General features: G+C 42.3%; 1 protein-coding gene across 3 annotated transcripts in view; it reads right to left on the bottom strand.

Annotated features, from left to right (window-relative positions):
- Positions 1-17045, bottom strand: part of abr (ABR activator of RhoGEF and GTPase) — a 125111-nt gene that overhangs the window by 33353 nt on the left and 74713 nt on the right. For all 3 annotated transcript variants that reach the window (XM_061086017.1, XM_061086018.1, XM_061086020.1), the window contains 6 exons: positions 14918-15037; positions 14536-14611; positions 14305-14409; positions 11599-11673; positions 6014-6111; positions 5795-5926 (listed from right to left, as the gene is read on the bottom strand). In XM_061086017.1, coding sequence (XP_060942000.1) covers positions 5795-5926; positions 6014-6111; positions 11599-11673; positions 14305-14409; positions 14536-14611; positions 14918-15037 — 606 coding nt within the window. The remainder of the gene's footprint in view (positions 1-5794; positions 5927-6013; positions 6112-11598; positions 11674-14304; positions 14410-14535; positions 14612-14917; positions 15038-17045) is intronic.

Here is a 17045-nt window from a genome sequence, read left to right as displayed (position 1 = left end):
GGACTCGTCCGTAAAAAAAGCGCCGTATGATTAAACACAGACTATGAGGGATGAGACTCATTAAAAACCATCACTGAGAGAAAAAAGACTGTGGAGGGAACAAAGGGAATAAAATGGCAACGAGTACTTGGGCAATGTATGTTTCTGAATGAATGTGTACACACACACACACAGACACACAGACACACAGACACACAGACACACAGACACACACACACAGACACACACACACGCACACACACACACACACACACACACACACGCACACACACAGAAGACAAAGGAAGAACAGGCCTAATAAACACTAGGTAATGTAGCAGGCTGCAGTTATTGATATCATTTACAATGCATCAGCCCATCACCCATTTGTGTGTGTGTGAGTCTCCAGGGGGTCTGACCACATGCAGCAGAATCCCATCTGTTAGGGTTGTTGACAGCTGGGTGTGTGTGTGTGTCTGTGTGTGTGTATGGCGCCGTAGGGGGTGTATATGATGCAGACATGACAGATCACAGCCCTAAATGACAGGGGACAGGAACAAAATAAATGACACCATCTATTAGACACTAGTTTATATTAATACCTACACACTGGAGCGTGAACACACACAAACACACACACCCTCATTAAAACGACTCCGCTCCTTGCTCGTATAACAATTAATACATGACATACCACCACGGTGCAAGCCCCAGAGGCAAGACATTTCTAACAGATATTACATCCCCGAACACAACATTGGGAGCGCAGGCTTTCCCCATGCAGAGCAAAATAGAGAAAAATCCAATTTTGTTCCCATCAGTGTAAATGATATGCTAGACTGCGACAAAAAACTTTTCTTTTGATGAAGTTTGGAAATTAAGAATTCCAGAAACCTATGATCACTTTTTAAATTTGTGGGGATTATCTTTGCAGATTTATTTACCCGTCTGCTGACAAATACTTTCAGTGTTTTCCTGCTAAAATTTCCCTCAGTGCTTCCACATAGCGAACATATTTCTTGATACACTTACCCGGCTGTATTTCAATCTCATGACAGCCTGAAGTTGGCATGGCAAACACTGAAAGATTAGATCAGAGCCTGCACTTCACATCCTGTGCTGGCTGAAAGCCACTGGGCTGCAAAAACTTCATGGACGATTATCCAGATGGCCAGTTTGCTGTAAGGCCAAACTATGCCGCTTTCGCTAATAAAACGTCAAACTTTGCATCTAATGCTTCATGTAGGAAAAAGCTTTTGGCTCTTAAGTGGGGATGAGAGTGCACATATGTGCTCGCCTCAAAGTTTACAACCCCTCTGCACCCGGACTTTTACAGTAACATGGCTAATGCGTGCACCCCTGTTCAGCTCCTCCTCAGCTTTGGAGCTAAGAGCTGCCAGGAACAAACATGTCTCATCACCCAGGTTCCATTTTCATTCCTAATGCCCAACTTCTCCTGGCTCCCATTATCTCCAGGAAACGGTTCAAAACGATCATGTTACTGCTTATTGAGGCCTTGTAACACTGTTGACATCGGGGGCTGACTTACGCTCAGCGGAGATTGCAAACCAATAAAAACAACCCCCCCCCAGCATCATGCAGAGGGAGGTCAGAGAGGGTGAGGGATGATGGGAAGAGGAAGGGAAAAGTTGAGGTGTTGTTTCTTTGCTGGGGGACATTACTGCACATGTTTCATGACTGAAGGGAAGACCAGAACATGGCTGCCACAGTGAGCTACAGTACATAGAGCAGCTCCACTATAGATACACAGTATCAGCACGACTATCAGTACAGCACCATGTGGGGATTGGCCAGCACCTCATCAGTGACAGACTCATGCTGCTGCCGTGAAGTAAAGTTAGTTAACCGTGGGATAAAAATCAAGCCCTTTTATTTATTATTTTGACAAATTGGAACCATAAAATATGCTAACTTAGCTATTAGCTGTTCCCGTTTGCCATGCACCTATGGGTGAACAGACAGCTATCACTGTGTTACTTTAATATTAAGACTGTCTGGAGTTAGGGCACGGTCACACGTACATTCACTTCCAATCTATGCGAGTGAGGAGAAGAATCACAGCGTTGCTTCGACTAAAGTTAAACTTTGGTAAACTTTGACCCGCTTGACTTTCGTGTATGTGTGACCGTGCCCATATAAAAGGAATGGAGATTATGATATTCCCAGTAAGTTTAAGTTACACTGAACCTGAAATGCTGTAAGTGCATCATGCCTGTATGAGCAGATAGAGATTTTTGAGGCCAACTGCAGCAATCAGACATGAAGTGTTTTAAAGTAACTTAATTACCTCCATGAGCCCTGGACCACAGCTGCTGCTGCTGCTCCAGCTGCCGACTGTATTGTTAAGCTGGCCGAAATACACATATTAACTTCCAGCTCTCTGGCATCCACCTCTCTCTTTCCCCTCACACTTTGAAAATGGACAAAAATGTCAGTCTAGAGCAAAGACATCCCATTTCTTGGTTTAAAACGGCCGTCACACAGCCGACAGACTGAGCTGCAGAAGGTGCTGGTGGGCGTGTGAGAGACAACAAACTTCTTCCCTGATAAGAGAAGTAATACAAGTGCTAAGAGGTGGGGAAGCTATGTGCTGGGATGTATGAAGGCTGCGTTACCAGATGAAAGCATCACTGATACTGGGTGATATGATGAGAGTTTATGCGACACAAAGCACTGCAGCGATTAACCCACAGTTACATAATCGCTCCTCTGAAGACAAGTATCTGCAGCTAAAGCTGGCACATCAGAGTCACTTGGGAGAACTTGCACAACGCATGAGGCAAACCAGGAGACTGTTTGCACTTTCCAGCAGTAACCAGCTCAGGACTCTGTGTCTCTTTATACCAAGATGGAGCACAGTCTCTGAGAAAATAGCTCTATTGTATTAGGGTCTGGTCCTGAGGAGGGTTTAATTTAAAACACATCCACTTGAGGGTCTGAGGTCTGAAAGCAAAAATAATCGGAGTCGCTGAATAAAGGTTTGTTTAGCCAGAGGACAATCAGGTGGTTGAAGAACAAAAATATCTCTGACAACAAGTCAAGCAATTACAAGGCAGCTCTTTTCCTTCTTCAGAGCCAATACTGATAACTTACTGTTAATGTCTGCTTGGAAACGTTAAAGAGTTCATTTGTACTGCCAGTTTGAAGGACAGGGGGGAGTATAACCCCGACATTGTTGCCGTTTAATGGAGGATTAGCCACGTGACCTCAGAGATCAGAGGTTATCTGCTGTGGGGGACTTCAGCAGGAGGAACTGCTGGAAATAAATGGTAGGTATTTCCCTTGTGGACCAACCACTCGATCAAAATAAAATGAGCCTTACTGTCATCTTGTGTGTGTGTGTGTGTGTGTGTGTGTGTGTGTGTGTGTGTGTGTGTGTGTGTGTGTGTGTGTGTGTGTGTGTGTGTGTGTGTGTGTGTGTGTGTGTGTGTGCATATGCCCACTGGTGGACTTCACTATCACTATACCTGCTGACTATACTAGCATACCATTTACAGAAGAGACTGCATAATAACCCTATATGTATATATAAAACTCAGTCACTGCCAAAATAAAATCATATCATCTTCCGATGGCAGAGGCGATCATGTTTCCCATCAGTAACAGCAGAGGGTTAAAAAGAAAGGAAAAATCCAGGCCCAATATGCCCATTTACGGTCAGTCAGTATTCCACAAGCTTGTTAAATAAATCAGAGGGTCTCCAGAGAGGAAAACAAAACACTGAGGGCTCCTTCTAAACGCAGCTTCACCAGCAAAGCAAACAGCTTGGCTCCAAGTGGAAGTCTCTTTAGATACGCACTCTGGACTGTGGAGCAGACTCGTGTCCCTGCAGCTAATTCACTGTCAAAGTGTTTCAGTGAATGAGTCAGTTGGGCAGTGACAGCCATGTGTTAGAGATTACTGCTTAATATGACGAAACAAAAGTCCTGCTCAGGATTTCACCACGTATTAGTGACAATAAACCAACTATGCAAGCACAGGAGTCTTTACCTTCTGTGGTGAAGGTGGCAGAGAGGACTCTCTCAAAATCATCCACTTCTTTCTCTATCAACTACACATCCTTATTCCCAATAACCCAATGTAGTACACACTCGCATAGCATTCCCACCCTCTCTCTCTCTCTCTCTCAGAGTCTGGGACAGAACATGCCATTCTCTGTCTCTGCTCCTGTCCCCCCCCCCCCCCCCCCCTCTTTATTTTCCCCTCTTGCAGAGTGTCAGCCCAATATGTACTGTATATATTTGGTCTTTTGGCTGTTGTTGGCTGAAAGTGGATGTTCCCAGCAGCGGCAGCAGCAGCATTTGTCTCTTTGACTGGCAGCCATACCAGAGGGTGGTTTTCACTGTCGGAAAAAGATTGAATGCTGAAACATTGACAAACAACTGAACCTTTTGTAACTAAAAAAAGACGATTTAAATAGTGTGCTCATAAAAGCTTTTTTCTGCGACAACTGAGAACTACATGTTCTACATGTACATGTACATGTGGAAAACGCTTGTGACAAGACACAAACCAATGTCACTTGAAAGCTGCTTTCAGACATGCACTGAAGTCTATAATCTCCTGACATTCTCCAGAGGAGAGAACACAAAGTTCTGAGTCAGTTGCTCTGGACAATCCCTGGAGGTTTTTCTGCCAGACCCCTAATAAAAACTCCAGATCATGTCCGAGTGAGCACATGTGAATAGTCGAGTGAGTGGACGTGTTGATGACCTTTCTTACATGCGACTGACCAGAAAAGTGAAAAACAAAACAGAATACAAATATCTCAGGATCCAGAAAATGTCCGGACACAATTGTGTGGAGATTCTCCGGAGTCTGTGTCTGGAAACGGCTAAAGATACATTCCCATTTGCTCCCCAGACAGAATCCACAGTAACATTCAAGGACATAAATCACCAAACTGAATGAGAAGCGCATGAAAAGGGCTGGTGACAAACAGGAAGTTTGTTTCCTTTCAGTTTAACAACAAAGCCATTGAGAATTCATCAGATATTTTTGAGATGCAAATTTATCCTTTAAAATGCAACGCTGCAAATGTGTGATTCATGTTTGCTCAACTTTTTAGGTTAGCCATGAAATTTGTATTCAAACTGCCAGCTATGAGCAGCAGCTACAAACACACTGTGAAATATTGTAACTGGTTAATTTCATCTGTAAAATTCAGAGAGCTAAAAAGTGTCAGGAGCTGTTTAAAAATAACCTGCGACAAACTCCTCTCTGGATCTGACACGTGCATCTCCTGAGTTAAACATGAGGACGTTAGTTGAACTAAAACCCTCAGAGTTGAATCTAATGCATAAAGTGAAGCTCTATTGATCACCGAGCTGCAGAAGAGGAAGTGTTTAGTGCAGCAGCAATTTGACTGAAGTGCAGGAAAATGACAGGAGGCAAGCTTCACTTGACTAAAACATTTTTCCTAAGAAGTTCTGGAAAAATGGGAACGTGACTCCTCTTCAGGCTGCTCTCTATAACCTAAACAAGGATGTAGCATTCTGCTTCAGTTTCAAGAGACCACAGATTCCACTGTGAAGGCAGCTTGTAGTTAACAAGTCACTGAAAGGGACTTTTATGACATTTCTCACAACAACACAGGGGAACCCCCCCCTTAAATAAACTCTCTTTCAGACTATTAAACCACCAGCGTCATTAGAGGCCACAATAACAAAACCAACACATTGTGCACAGAGGCTAGACAACTCATTCATGAGTCACATGTCGGGAAATCTCCCTCGAGACGACACAGACGTCTCTCTCTTTGTGAAGCATCATCACTCATCTGTCCTCTTCTTACCTGGACCTTTCCTTTTCCCATCATCTTGTCCACAATCTCGTTGTCGTCCGCGTTGAGCATGCTTTTGTCGTAACACTTCTCGTAACACAGGATCCGCAGGTATTGGGAGCCCTCCACCTCAATTTCAAACTCCTGTCGGATGTCACAGGAGGGGAGAATTAGATATTTAACTTTCATTGTGAGCAATGTGCAGTAGAAGGAGATATTTGAGTGACTGACTTCATTCCAATGAGGATCTGTGGTGTCTCTGAAGACTCGGGTCTTGGCCTTGCTGACAAAGTATCCGTACGCGTCCACTTCAAGGGTGCAGTACAGATCTAACGGAAACAAAGAAAGTGGACACGTCCATTAGAAACTGAAATAAAAAAACAGTAACAAAATGCAGTTTCAAACCTCTAGGCTGAATAAATAAAAGGATTTCTTGATTGTTACATGACGCATCTTTTTTTTTGTCATCGGGTAAAAATGCAGCAATTATGTTTGATAAAACAGATGTTTAGGGGACAATAACATCACAAAATGGAAATACAATCCTTGCATTAAAAGGTCAGAATAATTAGAGACAACATTAGCAAACAGATATTCAGTTTCACAGAAGACAACCAGGAAATCTTTGTGCTTCTTTTTGCTGTTATCTTCTTTAAAAAAATTACTTTTTGTTTACTTTACAATCATCAAAACATTTGATGGGAATGATGGAAAAATAATTCCCAATCATTTCCAATTATTTTTCCGTTAATCACCTTATAGATTAGTCAACCAATCAACTTCAGCTCTGTGTTAATGTAAAGTCACTGTGCAGAACATGAACAAAGGTACATTATTGTTGCAACGTTTGCAAAAGTTTAATGAAAGCTTCAGTGTTAAATGTAATACTGTATTTCACTGAAGTCACATGCTTTCATTGCTGTTCATCTGTTTATCTGGATTAGGCAAAAACTACTGACCGACTGAAATGATTTTATTATAACTTGGGCGGATGCAGGAATATACTTTGCAAGATAAGGTGTCTTTAGGAAAAAAATCTGGCATTTATATATATCCAAATGCTTCCACTGTCACTGCCCTTCTACTCATACAAATGTATATCTCCATCAAACTTTAGCAGCAGTCAACATCATGTAAGTAAAACCTAAATCCCACAAATTAAAGTAAAATTCGTACTTAAACGCGTTTTTTCAAAGAGGTTTTAAACAAAGTTTTCACGACGACTGAAAGTGATTAAATATCTAATTCAGATTTGTAACAAATGTCCAGTTACAGGATGAAAAAGACTCATGTTCCATCAAAAAACAAACAGCCCCTCAAAATGTCAATATGTTGTAGTTTGTCTGTGTACACATTCTGCACCGCTGCCCCCCCCCTCCACTCTTTACATCCTCATACCACCGTCGACACTCCCCTGGGATCCGCTCGTGCTCGGCTGTTACACGGAGCAATTAAGTCTGTTAATGTGTTTCTCTAAATGTTGTAGCTGTTCCTACAGAGCGAGCTACCGGCTGTCTGTTATGTGTCTGTAGTTCGTCCTGCAGCCTGGCCCCGGTCCCTCGAGTGCACCTCCGCCTGACAGAGTGATGGATGGGCGTTCGGCTTGACCTTTCACCAGAAGAGTCACCGAGATTGGGCAAGAGAATCAGGGGAGTCGGCTGAATCTCATATACAAATATATAAAGCACCCTTATGTAAAGAGTGACAGATGTCCTGTTTAGGCTGGAATATCAAAAATAAGAGCCTGACCTGAGCCTGGTTACCGTTGTGGAAGGATATACCATCCACCCAGTGTGAGCAGTGACCTTCAGCTGACAACATGGACATATGCAGCTGTACATTTATGACTAACAGGGTTACAATGTATAGTGGAACCTCATTCCATCTGGTTTCATTCCCTCTTTGTTTGTTTTCTCTGCATCCTGAGAAGTTCGGGGCATAATTACCCCCAATGAGGAAGAGATTAGCAGCGGTGGTATGAAGGAAGTTCAGCTGAGGGGAATTCACTGTGAGCATCTGGGGGATATTTATTAAACGTAGCAGTTATCGTACTCTGCCGCTTCGTACAGAAGCATAACAGCTTGTTACAGCCACCTCTGGCTCGACATCCGACACCTCAAAAACACACAGACTACTTGTCAAGAGTTTGCTTTAGTGAGGAGATGGTGTATCAAGACTAAAGCAGTCGGTATGTTGTGAGGGACAAACTTGCGTTTCAGTCACTTTTCATGACTACAAACAGAAGTTTGGTTATGTTAAAGTTAGATAGATCTTTAGTTTTAGACACTGGACCTCTCTTTCTCATCTAGCTATGAATAGAGGCATTCATAAGTCCTGGTCAGCTCTGACATTTCTCTTTGGAAGTTGATTTCCTCTCCATCTGAAAGGGGTTTATGTGTCCAGACTGAAAACTCAAAAAAGGCCAGACATGGGAGAGGTCTTTTTGTGTCCTCGCAGTGGATCCAGGAGGGTTTTGGTAAGTAGGACAGAGCGAAAGAGGCCAAACTCAATTTTTTTTCTGTTATTCTCCCCACTTACTATCAGGCTCAGAGTATGAGGGGGGATTACTTGGTCAGCTTGGGGCCTGTGACCCAGAGATTTACGGGTTAATGGATACCATCCTTTTCCACCTAAATTAGCTGAGGACTGCAGCCCCTGTAATGTGTCTGTGATCTTATACGGAGAAGCTAATCTTTGCTCGGGGCTGCGGTGAATGCTGGGTCAAACTGCAGGTTCACAGAAGTATGAGGGAAGTGATAATCAGTTAAAATGAATCAGTCGTCCCAACAACCACCAACCTGAGGCTTAAAGGACTCAGGAGAAAATAAGAACATTCTTCTATGAGAATTAAATCAGGATGTAACTGAATTGTTTTCATGAAAACCAGAGAGAGAAGACTAAAAACAAATATGGCAAACAACGCATGACAATGCATGCAGCCGTGGCTGGATTGATTAAACGCAGAAATCAAGGGGAATGTGCACTTCCAGCAGTGTTTCACCTTTAATTTGAAAGGGACCAGTAGTGAGGGGAAATTTTTTTTATTCTGAATAAAGCATCATAATCGCTATTATATACTTTTTTGTTGTCCTGTAGCATCTGAACTGTTTTGCAGATATTAGTTTAATATAGATCAAATATAAATTCAACCTCTTCAGATTAAAAAAGTGTTAAAAGTGTGGCAGTTCAGTTTGGATCTGTGCTTGCTGTTCCTAAGTAGCACGGCCCTACACTTTGACTGCATGGAGTAGCAGCAGCAGTTGAGTCCAACACACAGGATCACTGGCTGACAATCACTCATACGTCAAAATAAAACAAGAACAAAGCAACATGTTTCTCTACTAGGTCATGTTTTCCACTGATTTCCTTCTTTTTTCTTGGGAGAAGCTCAACTCCATGCTCCTTCTGCTATGACCCAGTTTGACAACTTTGCCCCGGACTGAATACTAAGTCTTTTCCCACTGAGGGAAATAACACAATAACTCCAATAAGATCTTCTAGTACAAGCTTATGTGATTTTTCAATGAAAGCAGTGAACAAAGACACCATTGTAGATGATCCCACATCTGTTTAACAATCTGAAACACTGGATGAAGAATATTTTCCAGTCGATACAGACTTGATTTTGATGGGCTCATAATTAAAAATGTACAGAATGTACAGAGACAGTGAAGGAGACCTCAACGATGTAACTAAAATCACATCAAACCTCAAAAACACACGGGCTGAATTACACAGCATCACTACATGAAAACTACTTTAAGGGCCAATCTAATCATTAAGCTACATCTGTGAGAAATTGTGGTGGTGGAGGAGGGAATTATAAAGACAGAACACAGAGTATTCAGTTCATCATCTCCAAGATCACCGGGCTGTTTTCTAAACACATGTAGCATGTGGAAAAAAAGTGCAAGGTCTGCCAGGTTCCATAGGGTCTACAGACATAATAATATGTTATTTTATATTATTGTTGAAATCCTATTCACGTTCCGATAGCTATCATAAATTATTCGTCCAGAAAAAAAGAGAAAAAAAGCTGGTGCCTGTGCAGAACTTTAATAAACATGGACAATCATTTCATTCACTTGTCTGTCACTAACCACCTGACCGACCTGCTTGCCTGTGAACTGTCTGTGATCTAAGTTCTCTGGACCGGAGTCATCAGCAGGAGACACCTACACCTCTAAAGCACAGACCATAGCCAGAAGTTAGTGGGCGAGTCATGGAAAAGTCGGCTCCTAGCAGTTGTCAGGCAGTGAGTGTTCTTGTGTTTTGAGAGCGTAATTTTGACGGGAGGGTCAGTGGGAGAGGGTGGGATGTATTTTTTGTAGTGTAGCCTTGTCCTCGCTTCCTTTTCCAGGATGATCAACCTGACCTTTAACCTTCAGTACAAAAGAGAGGAATCTTTTTCTCCCCCATGCTAGACAACCATGACAGTTCAAGTTTGATCATTTTTCTGACCTCCATTAAGAGCGACATCATGTCTTTAATTCCCGTCATCATCAAGGATCACTAACAACAGCAGCATGCCATTTACTCCACACTGCCTCCATGGCTTGAATGCCCCACCTTGGCTCTGTACGCTCCACTGGGCACAAAGACATCAAACTGTGCTGAGGAAACTACCCAACTCCCCCCACACACACACACACACACGCACATCTCTTCATGTTTAAACCCCTCAGCTCTCTGCGCTCCATCGGGGATCAAACAGGCTTTCAGAGGAGAGAGCTTTCCAATCCATTACCCAAGAAATTTCAGCGTGCCTGCTTTCATATACCGAGGGCTGTCATGGTAACTGAGGAAATCATATTTCTCCCTCGCTGTCGCTTTTCCAGATATTTGATATTTGAACTGGTGCTTGTGGAACATCGTGGCACAAAGTGTACCGGTGCGCCAGCTGTCCACCACTGACACGTCTGAAATAATGTGTGTGTGAGTGTATGTTGTCGACTGAGTGCGATGTTAGTCCTGCCAACATTCCACTCGGTAGATAACACACACACACACACACACACACACACACACACACACACACACACACACACACACACACACACACACACACACACACACACACACACACACACACACACACACACACACACACACACACACACACACACACACACACACACACACACAGAGCTGTTAAAGCACATTGTCGAATCACAGAACACATTGTTCTACAAAGGATCTTTTGTGGATGTATGTGATTTACATGAATGCATCCTTTGTTTATGACTTTTTAAAATAGTATTTTATGTAGCAAGTGGGGTTGCTGCTGTGATGCAAGACAAATTGCAGATGTGTGTAACGAATAAATCAATTAATCAATAATATTAGAGACTTTATAGGCAGCAGTTTAATTTTGAGAGCTGCTGCCGATAACATTCTCTCTCTTTTCTATTTATATTCCCCCGTTTTTCATGCTCGAAGTCTGTCGAGGACTTTTGAAAGAGTTACGAGGACTGCTTGAAGTCAAGATGGTGGCAGGATGGCTTTGGAACATCTGTCCAAGGAGTTCGGATGAAACATAGCCTCTTGCCCGACTCAGGCACATTTACAGCGATGTTTCTTAATGTGGGAAGTCCTTGTTAAAGTAATCCCCAAATAAATTCCATTCTGTAATTTCTCTCACTCCTTAGGACCATCTGTGTACTGGCTTGCAGCACGATGGACCCGGCAGTGATTGACTGGATCTTTCCTGGCAGACACAGCCATGCACAGCAGTCATGTGTGGAGGGGCTGCTGAACCAGAGTGTGCAGACAAGTGGGGTAAAGCAGAAAACAATGCGGGTCCCCAGCCAACTTACTGGCTGACTCCTTGAATCCTTTGGCAGAGTGGATGATCACGTGCAGAAAGCCGTACAGGCCTGGAGACTCCTCATCTGGAAAACAAGCACACAGAGCAGTTGGTGCGGTTCAGTGACGTAGTGAGTTTAACATTCAGAAATGGAGTTTGTTTACAGCACAAGGATAAAGCATGGAAACGTATGACACACTGGTCTTGCTGTATCTGGACTGTATCTCTCCATCAATGTTGTGCATATAAGAGATGAGATTCATTGACAGGAACAAACATATATCTTTAGTATTCCTTCAAGATACTGGCCTCTGTAAACTGTTCCAGGGATTTTCTCATGCTTTAAAAGTCGTGTACAGTCTGTCATGTAAAGCAAAAAGCACTTTTCACTTCAGGTTTAATTCAAATGTGTGATACTGAAATTGACTAAAATGCTCTGTTCCCCAGTTCCTCTTCATGGCTTGTCAATTTAACGACTTTATGAATTTTATTGACATACTCATAACACAGCATCTTAGACAGTGCAATCATGGGACTGCCTCAGGGACGTGTGTGCAGGTCGATGGCCATTGAACTCTGTAATTTGAATCGAACAGTGTCACATCACTTCACTCTTTAACTTCTAACATCCCCACATCCCGTTGTGCACCGTGCATATTGGTCATGGACCATTTTGTATTAGAAAGAAAATTTTCTAAGTTCTCTGTGGCAGTTTGATGCTGCTCTGATGACATTTCATTGGCAGCTGGATAAATATTTGAAAATGCAGCTATTGACACCGGTGTGATATTTGTTAAGTTTTCATCTGCTTTGGTGAATCCCACCTGGAACAATTGTATGAAGTGTTTAGGTTTAGAATAGAGACAATGTGCATATATGACAAACTTCTTTAACTTTCCCTTTCAGACTCTGTGTTTTAGTTTAGTTTTTACAACTGTTGGACGTCTTAAAATGAAGAATCAAGTCAAATTGCTCAGTGGGAAGCAGGTGGACTTTTCATTTCTCTCTGGTTGGGTGGTCCAAGCTGTGGATAAACTTATCATTATGAACTTCCACTGAAACAACTGTTCTCACCATTTCAACACCCAGTTACTGATTTATTTCTAAAAAAGCGTCCCACATTAAAAAAAATCAAAAAGAAACGAATGTTAAGCATCTGAAAAATTAAACGGGTAAAAAAAAACAAGGCATTTGAGGATTTTGAGAGAGAATGAACTGTTGTTACAACCTTTGGCCACATCAGTGTCAGACCTCACATCAACAAGCACGGTCCTCTGCCATAACAACCGAGCTGGACGCTTAGTGGTGGCTGGATGTTTTTTGGGTGGCCCCACGTACCCCTCTGTCCCGCCGACACACACATGCAGAGGGATACACTCATGCTTTGCTTGAGGCCTGTGTAGCCCGACTGTTTCCAGGTAAATAAACTACAAGTGAGGGCCGCTGGACTGTTTGGGGGTCCACTGTAGGCTGCTGAGAGGAGAACGCTCAGTCCCTGGGGTTGAATCTGTGTGTGTGTGTGTGTACACATAAGTGGCAGGGGGGCTTCACAGGGAAACGGTTCAAAGGTTCAGCTTCGAGGTGGCCTGTATGCGGTGCTTTAAGAGCGAATGTGAAATCGTCTTTTTCAGTCATAACTTCACTGGAACAATAAACTGAGGAAACTCAGGGAAAACAATTAACGAGATAATGTGATAATTCCTCATGATTCAATCAAAGGAGGCGAATGAACGTGCAAATCATCCGTCCTCGATGGAGAAATTCCTTTGCCAGCTGGTCTCCATTTCAACCCCTACTGTTTCTCTGTGTGTGTGTGTTTTTGTTTGATTTATAATTTTGGGGGGGGTCAAAAGTCGAAGACAAGACTTGGGGCCTGAGCTTTCTTTTAACACACAAGGATATCAAATCCCTGACAAAAAAAGAAAAAGTATCAACAAAGTGATGGACCTCTGACACAGCAGAGAGGGGAGAGTTTAAACAAGTTAGCAGAGAGAGTTAACGGGAGTAACAACCTCCTGGATTGGGTCAAAGCAGTTAACGCTCTTAACCAAACCGGGGCAGTGGGCGACATTTTAAAGAGAGGATACAAGAGACATGCAAATCAATTGAAAACACAATACCACTGAGTAGAGCACACACCTCCACCAAGGCTCAAAATGTGACACTGTGCCTTTCACTGTCTTGAAAACTCAACTCACTGTCACCTCTGTGTCACCTCTCTCTCTCTGTGTGTGTGTGTGTGTGTGTGTGTGTGTGTGTGTGTGTGTGTGTGTGTGTGTGTGTGTACATACATATATAAATAAATAAATAAATGCAGGGGACCCATTGTGCCATTGGATGAGATTGGAGTGGGTCGACCAGATGGCCTTAATGTCACCAGTAGCCTCTAAAAGCCACTGTACAGATCTGGAGCGAACGCAAACTCACATGATTTGGGAGAGCAGGGCCACCACTGACACACCGCATGGCACTGACCAAAAGCTAGATGAGAACCATATTGTAACCTAGATTCCTCTCCTGCAGCCCCCCCCCTCGCTCTTTATGTGGCTTTTGTTTTGTGCCGAAAATGCAAGAGATGCTTTTGTGTGAATTTAAACTCAAAGCAGAAAGTAGAGGAAGGATCAGAGGGAGACTGTGTGTGTTTGAGATGTCAGAAATGCACAAAGCATCCAAACATGAGGGAATAAAACAGATACTGTGTGCGAGGGTTTCTCACCATCTTTGTTGCTGGTGACAGGAATGTTGTGGACGGTGCGGAGTTTGAAACAGGAACTGGTCAGGACCTGAAGCTCAACAGAACTTAATACGCACGCTTGGAGATCTGGAAAACACGCAAAGTGATGGTCAAACTTTCATTTTTCCCTAGTGCAGTACATAACATCCATGGTTTTAACCCACTTCATCCAGAAACAGTCAATAGACCAACTCCACTCAAAGCCAATGTTACCTTTCTTCTGGAGTTTCTGGATGCTTTCCCTCCACTCTGACCTCTCGTAGTCGGAGGAGATGAGGAAGAGGTAGCTCTACATACACAGAAAACACTATTAAACACAGCATGGTCATCTCTGCACTGAAGTTATTACAGTAAAACATTTCTAAGAAAATAGTACAGATTTTAACAGAATATTCAAAGTGGAAATGTCCCTCTAATCTAAAAATGACTGAAAAGCTCTGGTCTTGTCTCACTGTCGTAAGACTTTTATTTTGGGAACCTGAATCTAATCTATAGCTCCTCCGTCACAAAGTTTGACGTCTCCCTCTAGTGGGCGGACTTGAGTGCTTCAGATGCATGCATCCAGAGCGTGGTGGGATGGAGTGGATGGATTTACCTTTCCATGTTTGTTGTGGATGCGGAATGGAATGGAGGGGGAGTGCGTGAGCAGCCACGACTCCTGCTCGTTCATCTTCTTCCTCAGACGCTCCACTCGGCTCTGACCCTTTGGTGCTTTCTGTATAGGAACAGAGACAAGCAGAGCAACATATAGAAAGTTATTTAGAGCCGATTATTATATTAAATTTAGTGTGAACTCATACATATACGAGGATAAACCCTGATGTCTATTGTAAATAAACATTCATAAATGCGCTAAGGGACCATAAAGGGAAAGAAAAACAATTCCTAAACACCAGAGTTTCATTCATACTTTTCTGAACATTCATGAGTAGTTTACAAACTAAGATTGTTTTATTTTAATGATGCCAACTGGGAAATTGTATTTTATTTAATTTAATTTAATTTAATGTAGCTTAAAAGAAAAGGTTTAAGTACAATCACAGACATTACTCCCCAGGGCAACATTATACATCCCAAAAAAGTTTGCCCAAATTATAGGAAGCAAAAAGTTAAAACATGGTTGTCCTCCAGTACAGAGTTAAGGCACAAATAATAAAATGTCACAAAATTACAAGATATATATTAAAAGATTGTTCAGTATTCAATATATTTTGATTCCAAAGGCTCATTATGTCACATTAACATTGTTTGACTCCTGAAATAGTGGCAAATAATATGTACAGGTAGTTTCAGCCTTGTTTACATTTTTCGATTAAAATACAGAATGAAGCAAACATTTGAGTTTTAAGTGTTATACGTTGTCAAATAGTGAAGCATCATACAGCAAAATGCTGTATATTTCCAATCTAATATATGAAATCTGATGTTTAGACTTTACTTGAGAAGATTGCTCTTTTGAATCACTTGTTTTTTATATCTATCTGTGTGATTGCAATGTGGATTTAACATTTGTGCATCCATACTTGCGCTTTCTGGTTAACAAAACCTGCACTAAGAGGACATCACTACATTCTGATAGAGAAATATGTTGTTGGTATTATTTCAATGATTGATTATAACTTAACCATCAAAAAAAATTATCAGTCATTCCTGTTATTGCCAAGCTCTTATCAGCATGAGATCAGCTCATCAAAATCCTTCCTATTTTCCAGGAAAGACCGTTGATAAACTCCTGAAATAGTGGGGTGATGCTGCAACCGTCTTTTATTCAAGGACCTTAGTTCCGTGTGAGTACTGAGGGAAAACAAAAACACACATCCTTCAAACCCTGACCAGGAAGACATGAGTCAGAGTCTGGACACAATCAGCTGGATTCCCCACTGATCCATCCTCCTCTGACTCTAAATACCAGCCGTGGTCACTCACTGTGCCCTGAGTGGGCGAGTGTAACGCGGCGAGAGGAGAAAAACAGGAACTGTCTTCCTCTGAGGGGTCAGCTGTGTCTCAGGGGGCGCGGGGGTGAAGTGTTACACATATTAGTGACTGCAATACGCTCATAACGTCTTATTTTATTCAACCCACTGTATGTCGACAACTGAATGTTTCAGCACTGATGGGAATACCCTAGAAAGTCTGACATGAAGGCCAAACCCTTTCAGGAGGAAGTGTGATTCAGCACTTTGACTAGTGATGCAAATTCACTATTGCAGATGAGGAAGGATTTATTGTACCTATGTAACCAGTAAGTTAAAGGTTTTCGAGTTTCATACTTAACCCCAGTTAAAGAATCATAAATGTCTGGATTTCACTTCCATTTTTGGCTGTGTACTTCCCTTCAGGGCACATTGGACCTTAACCGTGACGCTGTCTAAGACAAACAAAGGTGTGGGTGGCAGAGTTAAGAGGAAGGTGCAGAGGTTCCAGTCAGGAATCACTCACATGGGAAGTCTTCCATGGAACTCTGTACATACATATGAGAAATAATAGATCTCTGTCAAAGTTTTACTGGACACAAGGAGCAAAACTTCCGGTGCTGAGTCACATGTGTGTGTTTGTGTTTCTTATAACAATAAGTGTTTCCTGCACTAATTTTAAACTGATTCTTATCTACCTCATCCTTAGAGGCCATCACACCGGTTTAATCATAATATACACAAACTTGGTTTAGTGATTTGCTAGTCCAGTAGAAAAGCCATTCCTTGGGTAGTATGAGCACAATGTGC

This window comes from Limanda limanda, chromosome 14 (genome assembly GCF_963576545.1).
Source record: "Limanda limanda chromosome 14, fLimLim1.1, whole genome shotgun sequence".
NCBI lineage: Eukaryota > Metazoa > Chordata > Actinopteri > Pleuronectiformes > Pleuronectidae > Limanda > Limanda limanda.
This window is presented reverse-complemented; position numbering and strand designations above follow the sequence as displayed.